General features: G+C 46.7%; 1 protein-coding gene across 2 annotated transcripts in view; it reads right to left on the reverse strand.

The window, feature by feature from the left end:
- Positions 1–14,177, reverse strand: part of zgc:123010 (uncharacterized protein LOC641500 homolog) — a 165,314-nt gene that overhangs the window by 29,048 nt on the left and 122,089 nt on the right. For both annotated transcript variants that reach the window (XM_038822347.1, XM_038822346.1), the window contains exon 12: positions 12,392–12,482. In XM_038822347.1, the coding sequence (XP_038678275.1) occupies positions 12,392–12,482 (91 nt within the window). The remainder of the gene's footprint in view (positions 1–12,391; positions 12,483–14,177) is intronic.

A 14,177-nucleotide genomic window follows, 5' to 3' on the forward strand; every position in this document is an offset into this window, starting at 1 on the left:
AAGGTGAGTTACTCACAGCAGGATTCCTCGCCTTTGACCTGCTCTGGTAGCCACATAACTTATATGGCTAGTCCAGTTGCTGGTCAATGGTAAGCCTAAAGAGTTGATAGTGGGGTATTCAGTGATGGTAATGCCATTGGATTTCAAGGGGAGATGGTTAGATCCCTTCTTATTGGAGATGGTCATTGCCTGGCACTAGTGTTGAGCAAATGTGACATGACATTTTTCAGCCCAAGTCTGGGTATTGTCCCTGTCTTGCTGCATTTGAACTGCTGCAGTATCTGCAGAGTCCTGATAGTGCTGAACATTGTGCAGTCATCAGCGAACATCAACACTTCTGACCTTATGATGGTATCATTGATGGGTTATCATGGTATCATTATGATGGGTCATTGATGAAGCAGCTGAAGATGGTTGGTCCGAGGACACTACCCTGAGGAACTCCTGCAGTGATATCCTGGAGGTGAGATGATTAACCTTCACAAAACACAACCATCTTCCTTTGTGCCAAGTATGACTCCAACCAGTGGAGAGCTTTACCCCTGATTCTTACTGACTCCAGTTTTGCGAGGACTCCTTGATGCAATAACCAGTCAAATGCTGCCTTGATATCAGCATTAAATACAAATAAATGTGTGCATAGTATTTGAAAAAGTATTTGAATGTGTTGTCACCAACTGCTGTTGTCCAAAAGAAATTTCATGACCTGAAATTGTTGAACTCAAGCGTTGAGACTATAATAATAATAATAATAATAATAATAATAATAATCACTTATTGTGGCGAGTAGGCTTCAATGAAGTTACTGTGAAAAGCCCCCTAGTCACCACATTCCGGCGCCCGTCCGGGGAGGCCGGTACGGGAATTGAACCCTTGTTCTGCATTACAAGCCAGCTGTTTAGCCCACAGTGCTAAACCAGCCCATGGCTGCCAAGTATCTCATTGGAAGATGAGGTGCTGTTCCTCAAGCTTAACTTGAGCTTCAGTGGAGCAGTGCTGGAGGCGGAGGATAGGGGGCGGTCAGGGTGAGAGTCGGGGGTGAGTTTTAAAATGGCAGACAGCTGGAAGCTTGGGGTCACATTGGCAGACCGAAGGGAAGGGTTGGAAACAAATCCAGTTGTAACTTGCAAAAGGAAATTCAATAACTACTGAAAAAGGAAATGTTTATTTATTTACTTAATACATTTAGAGCACCCAAATTCTTCTTTTTTCCCCAATTAGGAGGCATTTTGGCATCGCCAATCCACCTACCCAGCACATTTCTGGATTATAGAACATAGAACATAGAACAGTACAGCACAGAACAGGCCCTTCGGCCCTCGATGTTGTGCCGAGCAATGATCACCCTACTTAAACCCACGTAACCCGTATACCCGTAACCCAACAATCCCCCCATTAACCTTACACTACGGGCAATTTAGCATGGCCAATCCACCTAACCCGCACATCTTTGGACTGTGGGAGGAAACCGGAGCACCGGAGCACCCGGAGGAAACCTACGCACACACGGGGAGGACATGCAGACTCCACACAGACAGTGACCCAGCCGGGAATCGAACCTGGGACCCTGGAGCTGTGAAGCATTGATGCTAACCACCATGCTACCGTGAGGCCCCTAAATTGTGGGGATGAGACCCACGCAGACACGGGGAGAATGTGCAAACTCCACACGGACAGTGACCCGGGCCTGGGATCGAACCCGGGTCCTCGGCGCCGCGAGGCAGCAGTGCTAACCACTGCGCGCCCTGAGGAAATATTGATGGGGTTATCGGGCAAGAGCAGGGCAGTACATGGTAGCGCACTGGGAGGCACTGTTGCTTCACAGCTCCAGAGTCCCAGGTTCGATTCCTGGCTTGGGTCCCTGTCTGTGCGGAGTCTGCACGTTCACCCCGTGTCTGCGTGGGTTTCCTCCGGGTGCTCCGGTTTCCTCCCACAAGTCTCGAAAGGCGTGCTTGTTAGGCGAATTGGACATTCTGAATTCTCCCTCAGTGTACCCAAACAGGCGCCAGAATGTGGCGACCAGGGGATTTTCACAGTAACTTCATTGCAGTGTTAATGTCAGCCTACTTGTGACAATAAAGATTATTATATTGTAATAATATATATGGAACTGAGCTAAGTTCTTTCAGACAGACATCCCAGAAATCATGGGCCAGTCTATGTATATGCTCTTTTAGTCTTATTGTATCATATTTGCTTCAAAAGGTTGGTGTTCCACTGAAGGGACATTATAATTGGGCACTGAAATGAGAGGAACACCCAATTAATACTCCAATTCCTCACTGTTACCCAGCTCCCTCTAGGTGTGTGAACCAAATTGTTGAGGAAACATCGTGTGATGAATAAACCCATATTCTCGCACCAGAAAGAGCCACTCGGCAGGCATCTGTGGACCCAGCAGTAGCTTCAATAGACACATTCTGGGAGGGAAGGTTGGAGGGGTTGGGAGAGAAAAGAGCCTCAAAATTGACAAGCAGATTAAAAAGATTACTTTTTAAATTGCTGAGGTTTAATACCTGTGATCCTGTCTGCAGTCTAAATTCTCCCTACTGAACACCTAGTAATTGCTTGCAAGTGAGAGAAACGTGAGTATTTAAAGGTGAGTGTTGGCATAATTACACGCTTCTTTTAAATACTGACTAATCAGGACCCGTGCTTAAAAGCCAACACGTGTAGACTAAACAAGTGCTGTTCGCTACACTATTGTGATCAGGAAGGGGATAATTTATACAGTGTCATGAGAATGTCGCTTTAAGAAATGTTTGGCTGCTCATATTACTGCAGTGATGTCAGAGTGTAGGTGCAGCTGGGCTGTCTGTCAGCTTTTTACTTTCACTTTAGGCCGTTTGCTGCAGGGTGTGTTTTAGTTTCATTTTCAGTGTTGGAGCTGAAGCCAGACAGAGCAGGGGTACTGCTGTTCTCTCTGCCATGAAAAGACTATCTCTTGATCATTTGGTGAATTCAGAATTATAAATGTTCTCAGTAGTGAATGTAAACCTGATGTGCTTCTGTTAAAAAGGTGTTTCTTCTGTCTTCTGGATGTTGTTTGGGAAGTTATTAAGGATTACTTAGTGTTGTAGTCTTTGGGGGTTGTATTTGAATTCATAGTTGCTAAGATGTTCACTGTATTTTTTAAAAAGGTTAACTTGAGCTCATAGAATAAACATTGTTTTGCTTTAAAAAATACTTTTCCATTTCTGCTGTACCACACCTGTGGAGTGGGCTGTGTGCTCCCCATACCACAATCTAGTAAAAGTTGTGGGTCAGGTGAACTCCATGATACACTTTGGGGTTCTCTAAACCCTGGCCCATAACAACAGCCTCGATTTCTCCCCCCCAGCTCCTCAGTTTGGAGTGCTCTAATCCTCCATGAATAACCCAATAGCAAACCAGTGATAAGGCAAAATAAGAGGGGTGATTTATTTTATACACACACTCACACACACGCACACAGGTGTTTTGCAACATCCTCCCCTTTTGCACTCATCCAATAAAATAGGGGTAAGGGAAGGAAATGGATACACAGCAAGACCACAATAAAAATAAAAGTGTTATGGTTTTACATGAGTCCGGAATCAACAGTCCAATGATGCTAACTTCTGCAATCTGATCCATCTTTCCAGAAGCAAAACTCCCACAATGGAAGAAGGCACGTAGAGATGAATTAATCTTAATGGCATAGATCGAGAAATTCCAATGTTCTCAGTAGTTCAGAGTGTAGACAAGGGCCAAGCAATTTTAAACCCTGGACAGAGCTCTTTCTGCTGCTTCCTGTTAGATTGTAAATGGTAGACAGAGACGCATCGCTTGTCCAATACCCTGTTTCTCTTCTGAGGTAAAACAGTGACTGAAGTGAATAATCAACAGCTGCAGAATTAAAGGACATTCTTCTTTTTGCAACATTTATTTTACACCTCTGGCAGAGTGTGATGTTTGAAGTGAAACATTTGGGGCACGGTCTATTGGCTGCTTTGCGCCGGAACACCATCGTGGCGCGGCACAGCGTGACCTGTGGATGCCGAGAGATCCCACTTCCGAGATCGACCCAGCTCGGCAGGCCTCGCACAATCGAATGCAGGGTGGCACCCTGGCAGTGTGAGTCTGACACCCTGGCAGTGCCACCTGGGTGCCAACCTAGCACTGCCAAGGTGCACAGAACTTTAGACAGGGTTCATTGAAAGCAAGCGTGCAGGTACAACAAACAGTTAGGAAGGCAAATATTACGTTGGCTTTCATTGCAAGAGGACTTGAGTACAGGAGCAAGGCTTGTTTTTGTTGGAAAGACGGAGGTTGTGGGGGGACCTGACTGAGGTCTACAAAATTATGAGAGGTATGGACAGGGTGGATAGCAACAAGCTTTTTCCAGGATTGGGGGTGTCAATTACAAGGGGTCATGATTTCAACGTGAGAGGGGGAAAGTTTAAGGGAGATGTGCGTGGAAAGTTTTTTACGCAGAGGGTGGTGGGTGCCTGGAACGCTTTGCCAGCGGAGGTGGTAGAGGTGGGCGCGATAGCATCATTTAAGATGCATCTAGACAGATATATGAACGGGCGGGGAACAGAGGGAAGTAGACCTTGGAAAATAGGAGACAGGTTTAGATAAAGGATCTGGATCGGCGCAGGCTGGGAGGGCCGAAGGGCCTGTTCCTGTGCTGTAATTTTCTTTGTTCTTTGTCTTACTGTACAAGGCACTGGTGAGACCACACCTGGTGTATTGTATGTAGTGTTGGTCTCCTTATCCAAGAAAGGATACACTTCCCACAGAGGGAGTGCAGACTGATTCCTGGGATGACACGGTTGTTGTGTGAGGAGAGATTGGGTCGACTGGGCCTGTATTTTCTGGAATATAGAAGTAGAGGGGATCTCATTGAAAAGTATAACATTCTAGCAGGGTTGGACAGACAAGGGAGCAGGGATACTGCTGCCCTCTGGTCGGGAGGGTTCTAGAATAAGGGGTCACAGTCTCAGACTGTGGAGGCCAAGCCACTGAATGTAAGCAAATTACTGCGGATGCTGGAATCGCAAATGAAAGAGAAAACGCTGGAAAATCGCAGCAGGTCTGGCTGCATCTTTAGGGAGCGAAAGGAACTAACGTTTCGAGTCCAATGACAAGACCTTTAACAAAGAGTCATCGGACTCGAAACGTTAGCTATTTTCTCTCCCTCCAGATGCTGCCAGACTTGCTGAGATTTTCCAGCATTTTCTCTTTCCAGCCACTGAATGTATTTATCACAGAAACAGGAAATGGGAGCAGGAGGAGGTCATTCAGCCCATCAAGCCTGCTCCGCCATTCATTATGCAGCACGGTAGCACAGCGGGTAGCCCTGTTGCTTCACGGCGCCAGGGTCTCGGGTTCGATTCCCGCTTGGGTCACTGTCCGTGCGGAGCCTGCACGTTCTCCCCGTGTCTGCGTGGGTTTCCTCCGGATGATCCGGTTTCCTCCCACAAGTCCCGAAAGACGTGCTGTTAGGTGAACTGGATATTCTGAATTCTCCCTCTGTGTACCTGAACAGGTGCCGGAGTGTGGAGACTAGGAGCTTTTCACAGTAACTTCATTGCAGTGTTAATGTAAGCCTACTCGTGACAATAATAAAGATTATTATTATGATGATGATCATGGCTGATCATCCAACTCAATAGCCTAATCCCGCTTTTCCCCCCTATCCTTCGATCCCCTTCGCCCCAAGTGCTATATTTAGCTGTTTCTCGAATACATGCAATGTTCTGACCTCAGCTACCTCCTGTGATAACAAATTCCACAGGCCGACCACTCTCCGGGTGACAAAATATCTCCTCATCTCTGTCCGAAATGTTCTACCCCGTATCCTCAGCCTGTGACTCCCTGATTCTGGGCTCCCCCACCATTGGGAACATCCTTCCTGCATCAACCCTGTCTAGTCCTGTTAGAATTTTATAAATCTCTACGAGATGCCCTCTCATTCTTCTGAACTCCAGCGAATACAATCCTAACCTAGGATGAGATCATGCAGAAGAGTCACCAAGTGGTGTCAGCTCTTGATTGCTATCTAGGACACATAACAGGAGCAGGAGGAGGCCATTCGGCCCTTCTCTCCTCATATGACAGTCCCGCCATCCCTGGAATCACTCCTGTAAATCTTTGCTACACTCCCTCCAGAGCAAGTACATCCTTCCTCAGATAAGGAGACCAAAACTGCACACAATATTCCAGGTGTGTCCTCACCAAGGCCCTGTATAATTGCAGCAAGACATCCCTATTCTATACTCAAATCCTCTCACTATGAAGGCTAACATACCATTTCCCTTCTTCACCGCCTGCTGAACCTGCATGCTTACCTTCAGTGACTGTTGTACGAGGACACTCAGGTCTCCTCTCCTAATTTCTGGCCACTGAGATTAATAAGGAAATGGATAGATTTCTAGACTCTGAACCCGTCAATGGATATGGGGAGAGCACAGGATGTTGAGATAGAGGATCAGCCGTGATCATATTGAATGGTGGAGCAGACTCGAAGGGCCGAGTGGCCTCCTCCTGCTCCTATTATGTGTCCTAGATAGCAATCAAGAGCTGACACCACTTGGTGACTCTTCCGCATGATCTCATGCAGTCGAGTTGTAGCCAGTTATATTGGCCTCTACTGTGGTCCCAGCTGAGATGAACTAATTCAGTCCAAAGTTGACCTGGACCCAAGGCCTTTCCTTATCTTTGTGGTCTCTTCAGCTGTCAGCAAATGTGTACCGTTTGAAGCTTCCCCATCTAAGCAAGATTGTTGTCCCTCAGCTTACCAGGACCAGGCATCATCATTTTCGTGCTAGACAATTCATTTCATAGTTATCATAGAATTTACAGTGCAGAAGGAGGCCATTCGGCCCATCGAGTCTGCACCGGCTCTTGGAAAGAGCACCCCTACCCAAGGTCAACACCTCCACCCTATCCCCATAATCCCACCCAACACTAAGGGCAATTTTGGACACTAAGGGCAATTTATCACGGCCAATCCACCTAACCCGCACATCTTTGGACTGTGGGAGGAAACCGGAGCACCCGGAGGAAACCCACGCACACACGGGGAGGACGTGCAGACTCCGCACAGACAGTGACCCAAGCTGGAATCGAACCTGGGACCCTGGAGCCGTGAAGCAATTATGCTATCCACAATGCTACCGTGCTGCCCCTTTGACAGCTGAAGGAGCTGGCGAGGTGCTTCTATAGGTTCCTTGTAAAATAAACAACTCTCCCATTCCCAGCATGCTTCAGAGCGGTTAGTTGCAGCTCAGTGGGTGATATTTTCAATTAGCTTCGGGCCATCCGGAGGTCATAAAGGCGCTAAATAAAACCAAGACTATTTATCATTTTTCTCTCTGTGTGCAGTTAGATTGCTTTTAATTTTTTTTAAAAATAGTGCAGATTGTGTTCTTTCAGAGGCTGTGAGAGTTAGTCTCCAGGGTATGAGTGAATTATAATGGCTTTTGCTGCCACTTCAGATCCCATTACGTGAGAATCCACTACACAAACTAGCAAGATTCTTTTTTATTATTAAAGTGTCATTTCTTTGTCTGAGAAAATGAGGAAACAAGTGTAGTAGAAGGTTGAAACGTCCACTATAAACAAAGAATAATATAAAAGTCACTCAGTAATGCAGAACTTGATTATTACTGAAAAGAGAGAAAAACTGTGTTGCGGAAGCTTTTCATCTTGCACTCACCTGGAGAAATGCAAGAATACCAAATTTTGAATAATCACAACAGGTCGTATTACAGGAGAAGAGTGTGCTGATTGGTTGGCAAGACGACTCTGGCCAAAGCTTTGCCATGAAGAAAGCAATAGGAACTCTATAGGTTCCCCAAGCGCCCGGGTAATTCAAAAATGATGCTAGGCTTGAACCTGTTCCTTTTGTTTGCAGAGAATGGGTCCCTGTTATATAAACATTTAATCCTTACCTGTCATATCCACGAATGGGGACAGAGTCCCGTAGTGTGTGCGATTAGCCGGGGTTTCCTGCCGCTCGAAGCGCTGAGAAATACCACGCTATCTAATGCCCACGCTATCTAACGCCCACGCTATCTAACGCCCACGCTATCTAATGCCCACGCTATCTAACGCCCATTCAGGTAGATCGATGACCTCAGCAGGGAATTCATGGCTGAGGCCGCACTTACTCCCGATTTCTACACTGAGGAGCTTGCCATTTTAAAATGTGGTGTTTAGGAAAAAGTTCCCTCCCGATCCCATCGCAACAAGGCTGGGGACACATGTGGGTAATTGGCGAGGTACTGGAGGGGGCTGTTTCCTCCCTGGGACACTCCCACTATTCAAGTCGTACCATAGAATCATACAACACAGAAGTAGGCCATTCGGCCCGCTGTGCCCGCGCTAGGCCTTTGAGCATGAGCGAGTTGCCCTTTGCTCTTTTCCCATAGATCTACATTTTGTTTCGCAGAAGTATTTACCCAGTTCCTTTTTGGAAATCTGCTTCTGCCGCCCTTTCAGACAGGGCATTCCCAACCACAACAACTCTCCGTATGAAGAAAGTCCTCATCGCCACTCTGCCTCTTTTGCCAATGATCCTAAATCGGTTGCCTCTGGCTATGGACCCTCCTGCCACTGAAAACAGTTTCCCCTAATACATTCCTTCATCATTTTTAGCATTTCTATTACATCTCCCCTGACCTCCTTCTTGATGAACAACCTCCACTTCTCTAGTTTCTCAATTGGTCCCTTCCCCGTGATCTTACCCCAGTAAATCTCCACTGCACCCTCTCCCAAAATCTCGACAACAAATATCGTCGGTAAGCACTCAACCTTTACACTACTATAGAATCACAGAATTGTTACAACATAGAGGGCCATTTGGCCCATTTTATCTCTCTGCTAGTCCCAATCCTTGCCTGCTTCCTTTTACGTCTATGTTAATAATATAAAGGAGATCGTTCGTGCAAAATTGCCACGACACCCTCCTGCCAGTGGTGGGGCTATAGTGCGGGTTAATTACAGTGTGACGGGTTTACTTAGGCAGTTTCCATTATAAATGTGGAGATAGGAATTTATAATGGGAAATAAAAGGCAGGAATGCATGACTTCAAAACTGGTTAAGTTAATTATTCCACTGCACCTTGGGCCAGTTAAAGGCAGGACTTGACACAACACTTTTTGTGCACGATAACACAGGAGTACATATATTGTTGAAAATGAGAAGGGCAGAAAATAGGTGAGAGAGTCAGCACTTGCTAATGAGAACAATTGCTGGTCTTCATCAATTCCGTTAGGCCGCATTTTCTGCCACTGCAGTGCATGCACAGCTGCGCTGCGTGACGTTATTGTCAGTGACAGAGTAGGCAGCGGCCACGAGAGGAGATGCTTATCGAACAGTTTTCCCATGAATTTTAAAAGTATTTTAAGCAAATACAGACGGAGTACACCAGGCAAGATCCTGCCTCCAAACCAGTCAAGAAAAAGCTCACAAACAACACTCACCCCGCACTCCCAACACCGTCAGCCCTGGCATCGATACTGAACTTCAGCACCGTCCCCGCGGGCTTTTCCGTCACTGTGACGTGGTTCGTTTTCTGCTCGTTCATGTGCAGACGTGTCCCGGCGGCCATCTTGTATTGGCAGCAGCCACAGAGAGTGGGATTTTCAGGCTACCTTCCCCACCCCCCTCCCTGCAAAATGTTTTCCAGCGACAGAGGCAGCTCACCATTGGCCGCCGCTGAGATCTTCCAGTCCCGCCCACGTCTACGCGGGAAAGGACTGGAAAATCCTTCTTAAAAATAAATTTAGAACACCCAATTCTTTCCCCCCCCCAATTAGCATGGGCCAATCCACCTACCCTGGACATCTTTGGGTTGTGGGGGTGAGACCCAGGCAGACACCGGGAGAACGCGCAAAGACTGAAAAATCCCGCCCAGTGTTTCTGTTAGGCGAGAGAAAAACAAGTTGCCGTGCAAAAGAAAACACAGGAAAATATCGTGGAGATTCTCAAGATCATTCTGTGGGTTGCGGCAAGGAATTCCTCAGCTAGGGTCACCCTACTCTGAGACAGAAACTTTACAGAGAACAAAATACAGTGTAAAAAAAAACAATTTGAGTCGCAGGATCTCCAATAGCTCCAATCATAGTTATCTTGCCACAAAGTGACATTTTCTCGAGGTGGAATTTTCGTTGCTGATTTGAAGAGCATGAATGCTGTTTTATTATTTTTCCCTAACTTGTTTATGAATATTAATTTCACAAAGCGCTGCCAGGGTTTTAACATTCAATATTCACTGCTAAAAACTCACGCTCTCCCACTTGCAGAATGGAAATGCTCCTTCATTAATTTCTGGTAAGATGTAACTTACGGCTGGCTCAGTGTTCTGCCACAGAACTGTCGGATTGGTAAATGCAAAAGGGAGGCACAGCCGTGGCACTAAATGCCGAGATCAAACATCTCCCTTCTCCAAATATTCCTCGACAGTATTTGGGGTCAAGCCAGCTTCGTACGCATGATACCGCTTTCCCTCCACCCCCCCCAACAGGTCTCACTATGACACGACTACATGAGTCGGGAGGACTTGTATCCGCTGCGCTCCCCACCTCCCGCACCGCCACCTGGGGGTAGGTGGGAAGAGAGGAGGGGAGGTGCCATTCTGCAACCACCTTCAGCACGTCACCAACAACACCAGCCTGCATTTATATGGCACCTTTAACAGAGTAAAATACCCCCAAGGTGCTTCTCAGTAGTGTAAATCGGACAGAACTTGGCAATCGAGCCACCTGAGGAGATATTGGGACTAGTAGCCAAATACTTGGACAAAGAGATAGGTTTTAAGGAGCATCTTACGAAGGCCAAAGAGAGGCAGGGGGTCGGCGAAGAGAATTCCAGAGCAAAGTGCCTCAAAACGTGTTGGCAGAAGAAGACAGAGTCAGAGGAATGGAAGGAACTCGAGTGGTTATAGGGCTGGAGGAGATTAGAGAGATAGGGAGGGGCAAGATCACGGAGGGATTTGAAACCAAGAATGAGAATTTTAAGAATCAAGGCATAACTGGACTGGGGGCCAATGTAGATCAGGGAGAACAGGGGTGATAGTTGAATGGAACTTGGTATTTGTTAGGACTGGGACAGCAGAGCATTGGGCATTAATTGCCCACTTAAGGGCCCTCCGACTGGCATCTGGGCAGGAAGGCCACCCACAAGCCTTTGCACCTAGTGGTAATTTGGGGGCGCGTGAGCAGGTGGCGCTGGGAGGCAGGGATCAGCAGGGTGCCCTTCTAGCATCCTCCCACCTGACCAAATTGGTCCAGCTGCATTGGAACCCATCTCCAGGGGAGGGGCATTAAGTTCCACCCAAAGTGCTTCCACATCAGTGTAGTCTTCATGTAATTAGGTTTTTTTAAATTTCCTTATGGTACGTGGGCAGTAGTGACTGGACCAACATTCATTGGCCATCCCTAATTGCCCTTGAACTGGGCAACAATTTGCTAGGTCATTTCGGAGGGCATTTAAGAGTGAACCACAATGCTGTGGGTCTGGAGTCACATGTAGGCCAGACCGGGTAAAGACGGCAGATTTCCTTCCCTAAAGGACATTCGTGAACCAGATGGTTTCTTGGTCACTGTTAAGACTTTGTTTTTGTTTTATTGAATTCAAATCTGTTATGATGGGATGCCCAGAGCATTAATTACCCTGGGTTTCTGGATGACCAGTCCAGTGCTAGTACCACTAAGACATTGCCTCCCAGAAAGATCCCTCAGAGGGCAGGGTGCTCAGCTGTGACCCAGTTGGTAGCAGACTCGTCCCTAAATCACAAAGTTCTTGGTTCAACTTGCACTCCGGGGCTTGAGCAGAATAAAATCAAGTCTGACGTTTCAGTGCAGTACTCCCAGTGTCTGCGTGGGTCTCACCCCCACCACCCTAAAAGATGCGCAGGGTGGGTGAATCGGCCACGTTAAATTGCCCCTTAATTGGAAAAGAAAAAGAATTGGCTACTCTACATTAAAACAAATTCCATTGCAGCACTGAGGGAGTGTTTCACCCACAGAAGAAATGCTCGCGGTTTATAGATGTTGATCTGTGACCCCCGACACAGACAATGTTGGAAGCGAGGAGCTGGACTGCCAGTCAGCCTGGCCTGGGCATTGGGAAAAAGTTCCAGCTCTTCTTCAAATATTTCCGCAGCATCTTTGACATACTCCTGAATTAGTCAGCAGGCCTCAATTTGGCCTTTTCACCACAGGTTCAGCATTTCTGACAATGTGGCGCTCCCTCGGTACTGCCCCCTGCAGTGTCAGCCTAGATAGTCCGCTCAAATCTTAAGACCGAGGTTTACACTCGCAACCCTCCAATCTCAGGTGAGAACTCGGCTGACGTTGTGACCCGTCTACCCACCCTCCACACACACAGCAGACACGCAAGAGTACACAAGGTACCTACTCAGTCTGATCCTCGATGATAGGAAAATTGATTAAAAATAAATGGTCCTCTTCCTCCGGCATCTCCAAGGTCCCCAGATGTGACTCCTGAACTGTGGAAATGGAAAGGATACAGATTATGAATGAATAGCCCATGTCCACCATCGCTCAGTAAAATCACAAATGGAGCAACAACAGACTCAAAAATCAATCCGAGATTACAGAAGGAGATCAAAGTGGTTTTTTTTTCTTATATTCATTCTTTGAGTGTTGTTATGTCCTTGCATTAATTCCTATTCGCTCTAGAGAAGCTCTGATCTATTAAAGTATTCACCGAAAGTAACGTCATAGACCATAGAACACACCGTGCAGAAGGAGGCCATTCGGCCCATCAAGTTTGCACCGACCCACTTAAGCCCTCACTTCCACCCTATCCCCGTAACCCAATAACCCCTCCTAACCTTTTTAGACACTAAGGGGCAATTTAGCATGGCCAATCCACCTAACCTGCACGTCTTTGGATGTCATAAGTCCTCGCGTGTGAAACAGTGAAGGAGGAACACAGAATCGTAGAATTTACAGTGCAGAAGGAGACCATTCAGCCTATCGAGTCTGCACCGGTACTTGGAAAGAGCACCCGACTTGAGCCCACATCTCCACCCTATACTCGTAACCCAGTAACCCCACCTAACCTTTTGGACACTAAGGGGCAATTTAGCACGGCCAATCCACCAAACTTGCACACCTTTGGACTGTGGGAGGAAACCAGAGGACCCGGAGGAAACCCACACAGACACGGGGGGAACGTGGACACTCCACACAGACAGTCACCCGAGGCCAGGATTGAACCCAGCGGCCCTGGAGCTGTGAGGCAGCAGTGCTAACCACTGTGCCATATAAGAGATCACACAATGTAAATAAAGCTCCATTGTTTTAAACCATCATACTCCCGTGTATCACATCTCCAAATACAACAGATGTGAACGGCAAGGGGGGTAATGTAGGTCAGCTTTAACATATCCTCCAGAAGGGGATGGTAAACTGCCTTCTTGAACCGCTACAGTACGTGTGGTATGGCCACATCCCCAGTGCTGTTAGGATAGGGAGTTTAATCCAGCAACACTGTTTTATGTTAAAGGCAGAAAGGTGGGTTCCTTGGGAAGGAACTCACAGACAATGGTGCTCCCGTGAACCCAATTTCTTTGGCCCTTCTCGGTGGTGAGAGTTTGGAGTTGGGAGATACTACCAAAGAAATGACGATCCAATTTAATTTCACCTGCATGACTGTCATGAGAATGTCACTTTAAGAAATGTTTGAATGCTCATGTTCCTGCAGTGATGTCAGAGTGTGGGTGGGGCTGAGCTCTGGCTCTGCTTTTTAGTTTCACTTTGAGAAAAGCTTGGGTGTGTGTGTGTTTTTTGGTTTCATTTTCAATGTTGGGGCTGAAGCCAGACAAAGCAGGTGTACTGCTGTTCTCTCTGCCATGAAAAGACTATCTCTTGATCATTTGGGGAATTCAGAATTATAAATGTTTTCAGTAGTGAATATAAACCTGATGTGCTTCTGTTAAAAGGTGTTTCTTTTGTCTTCTGGATGTTGTTTGGGAAGTTATTAAGGATTACTTAGTGTTGTATTCTTTGGGGGTTGTATTTGAATTGATGGTTGCTGAGATAGTCACTGTATGTTTTAAAAAGGTTAACTTCAGTTCATAGAATAAGCATTGTTTTGCTTTAAAAAATACTTTTCCATTTCTGCTGTACCACACCTGTAGAGTGGGCCTTGTGCTCCCCATACCACAATCTATTAA

Source organism: Scyliorhinus canicula, chromosome 16 (genome assembly GCF_902713615.1).
Source record: "Scyliorhinus canicula chromosome 16, sScyCan1.1, whole genome shotgun sequence".
Taxonomy (NCBI): domain Eukaryota; kingdom Metazoa; phylum Chordata; class Chondrichthyes; order Carcharhiniformes; family Scyliorhinidae; genus Scyliorhinus; species Scyliorhinus canicula.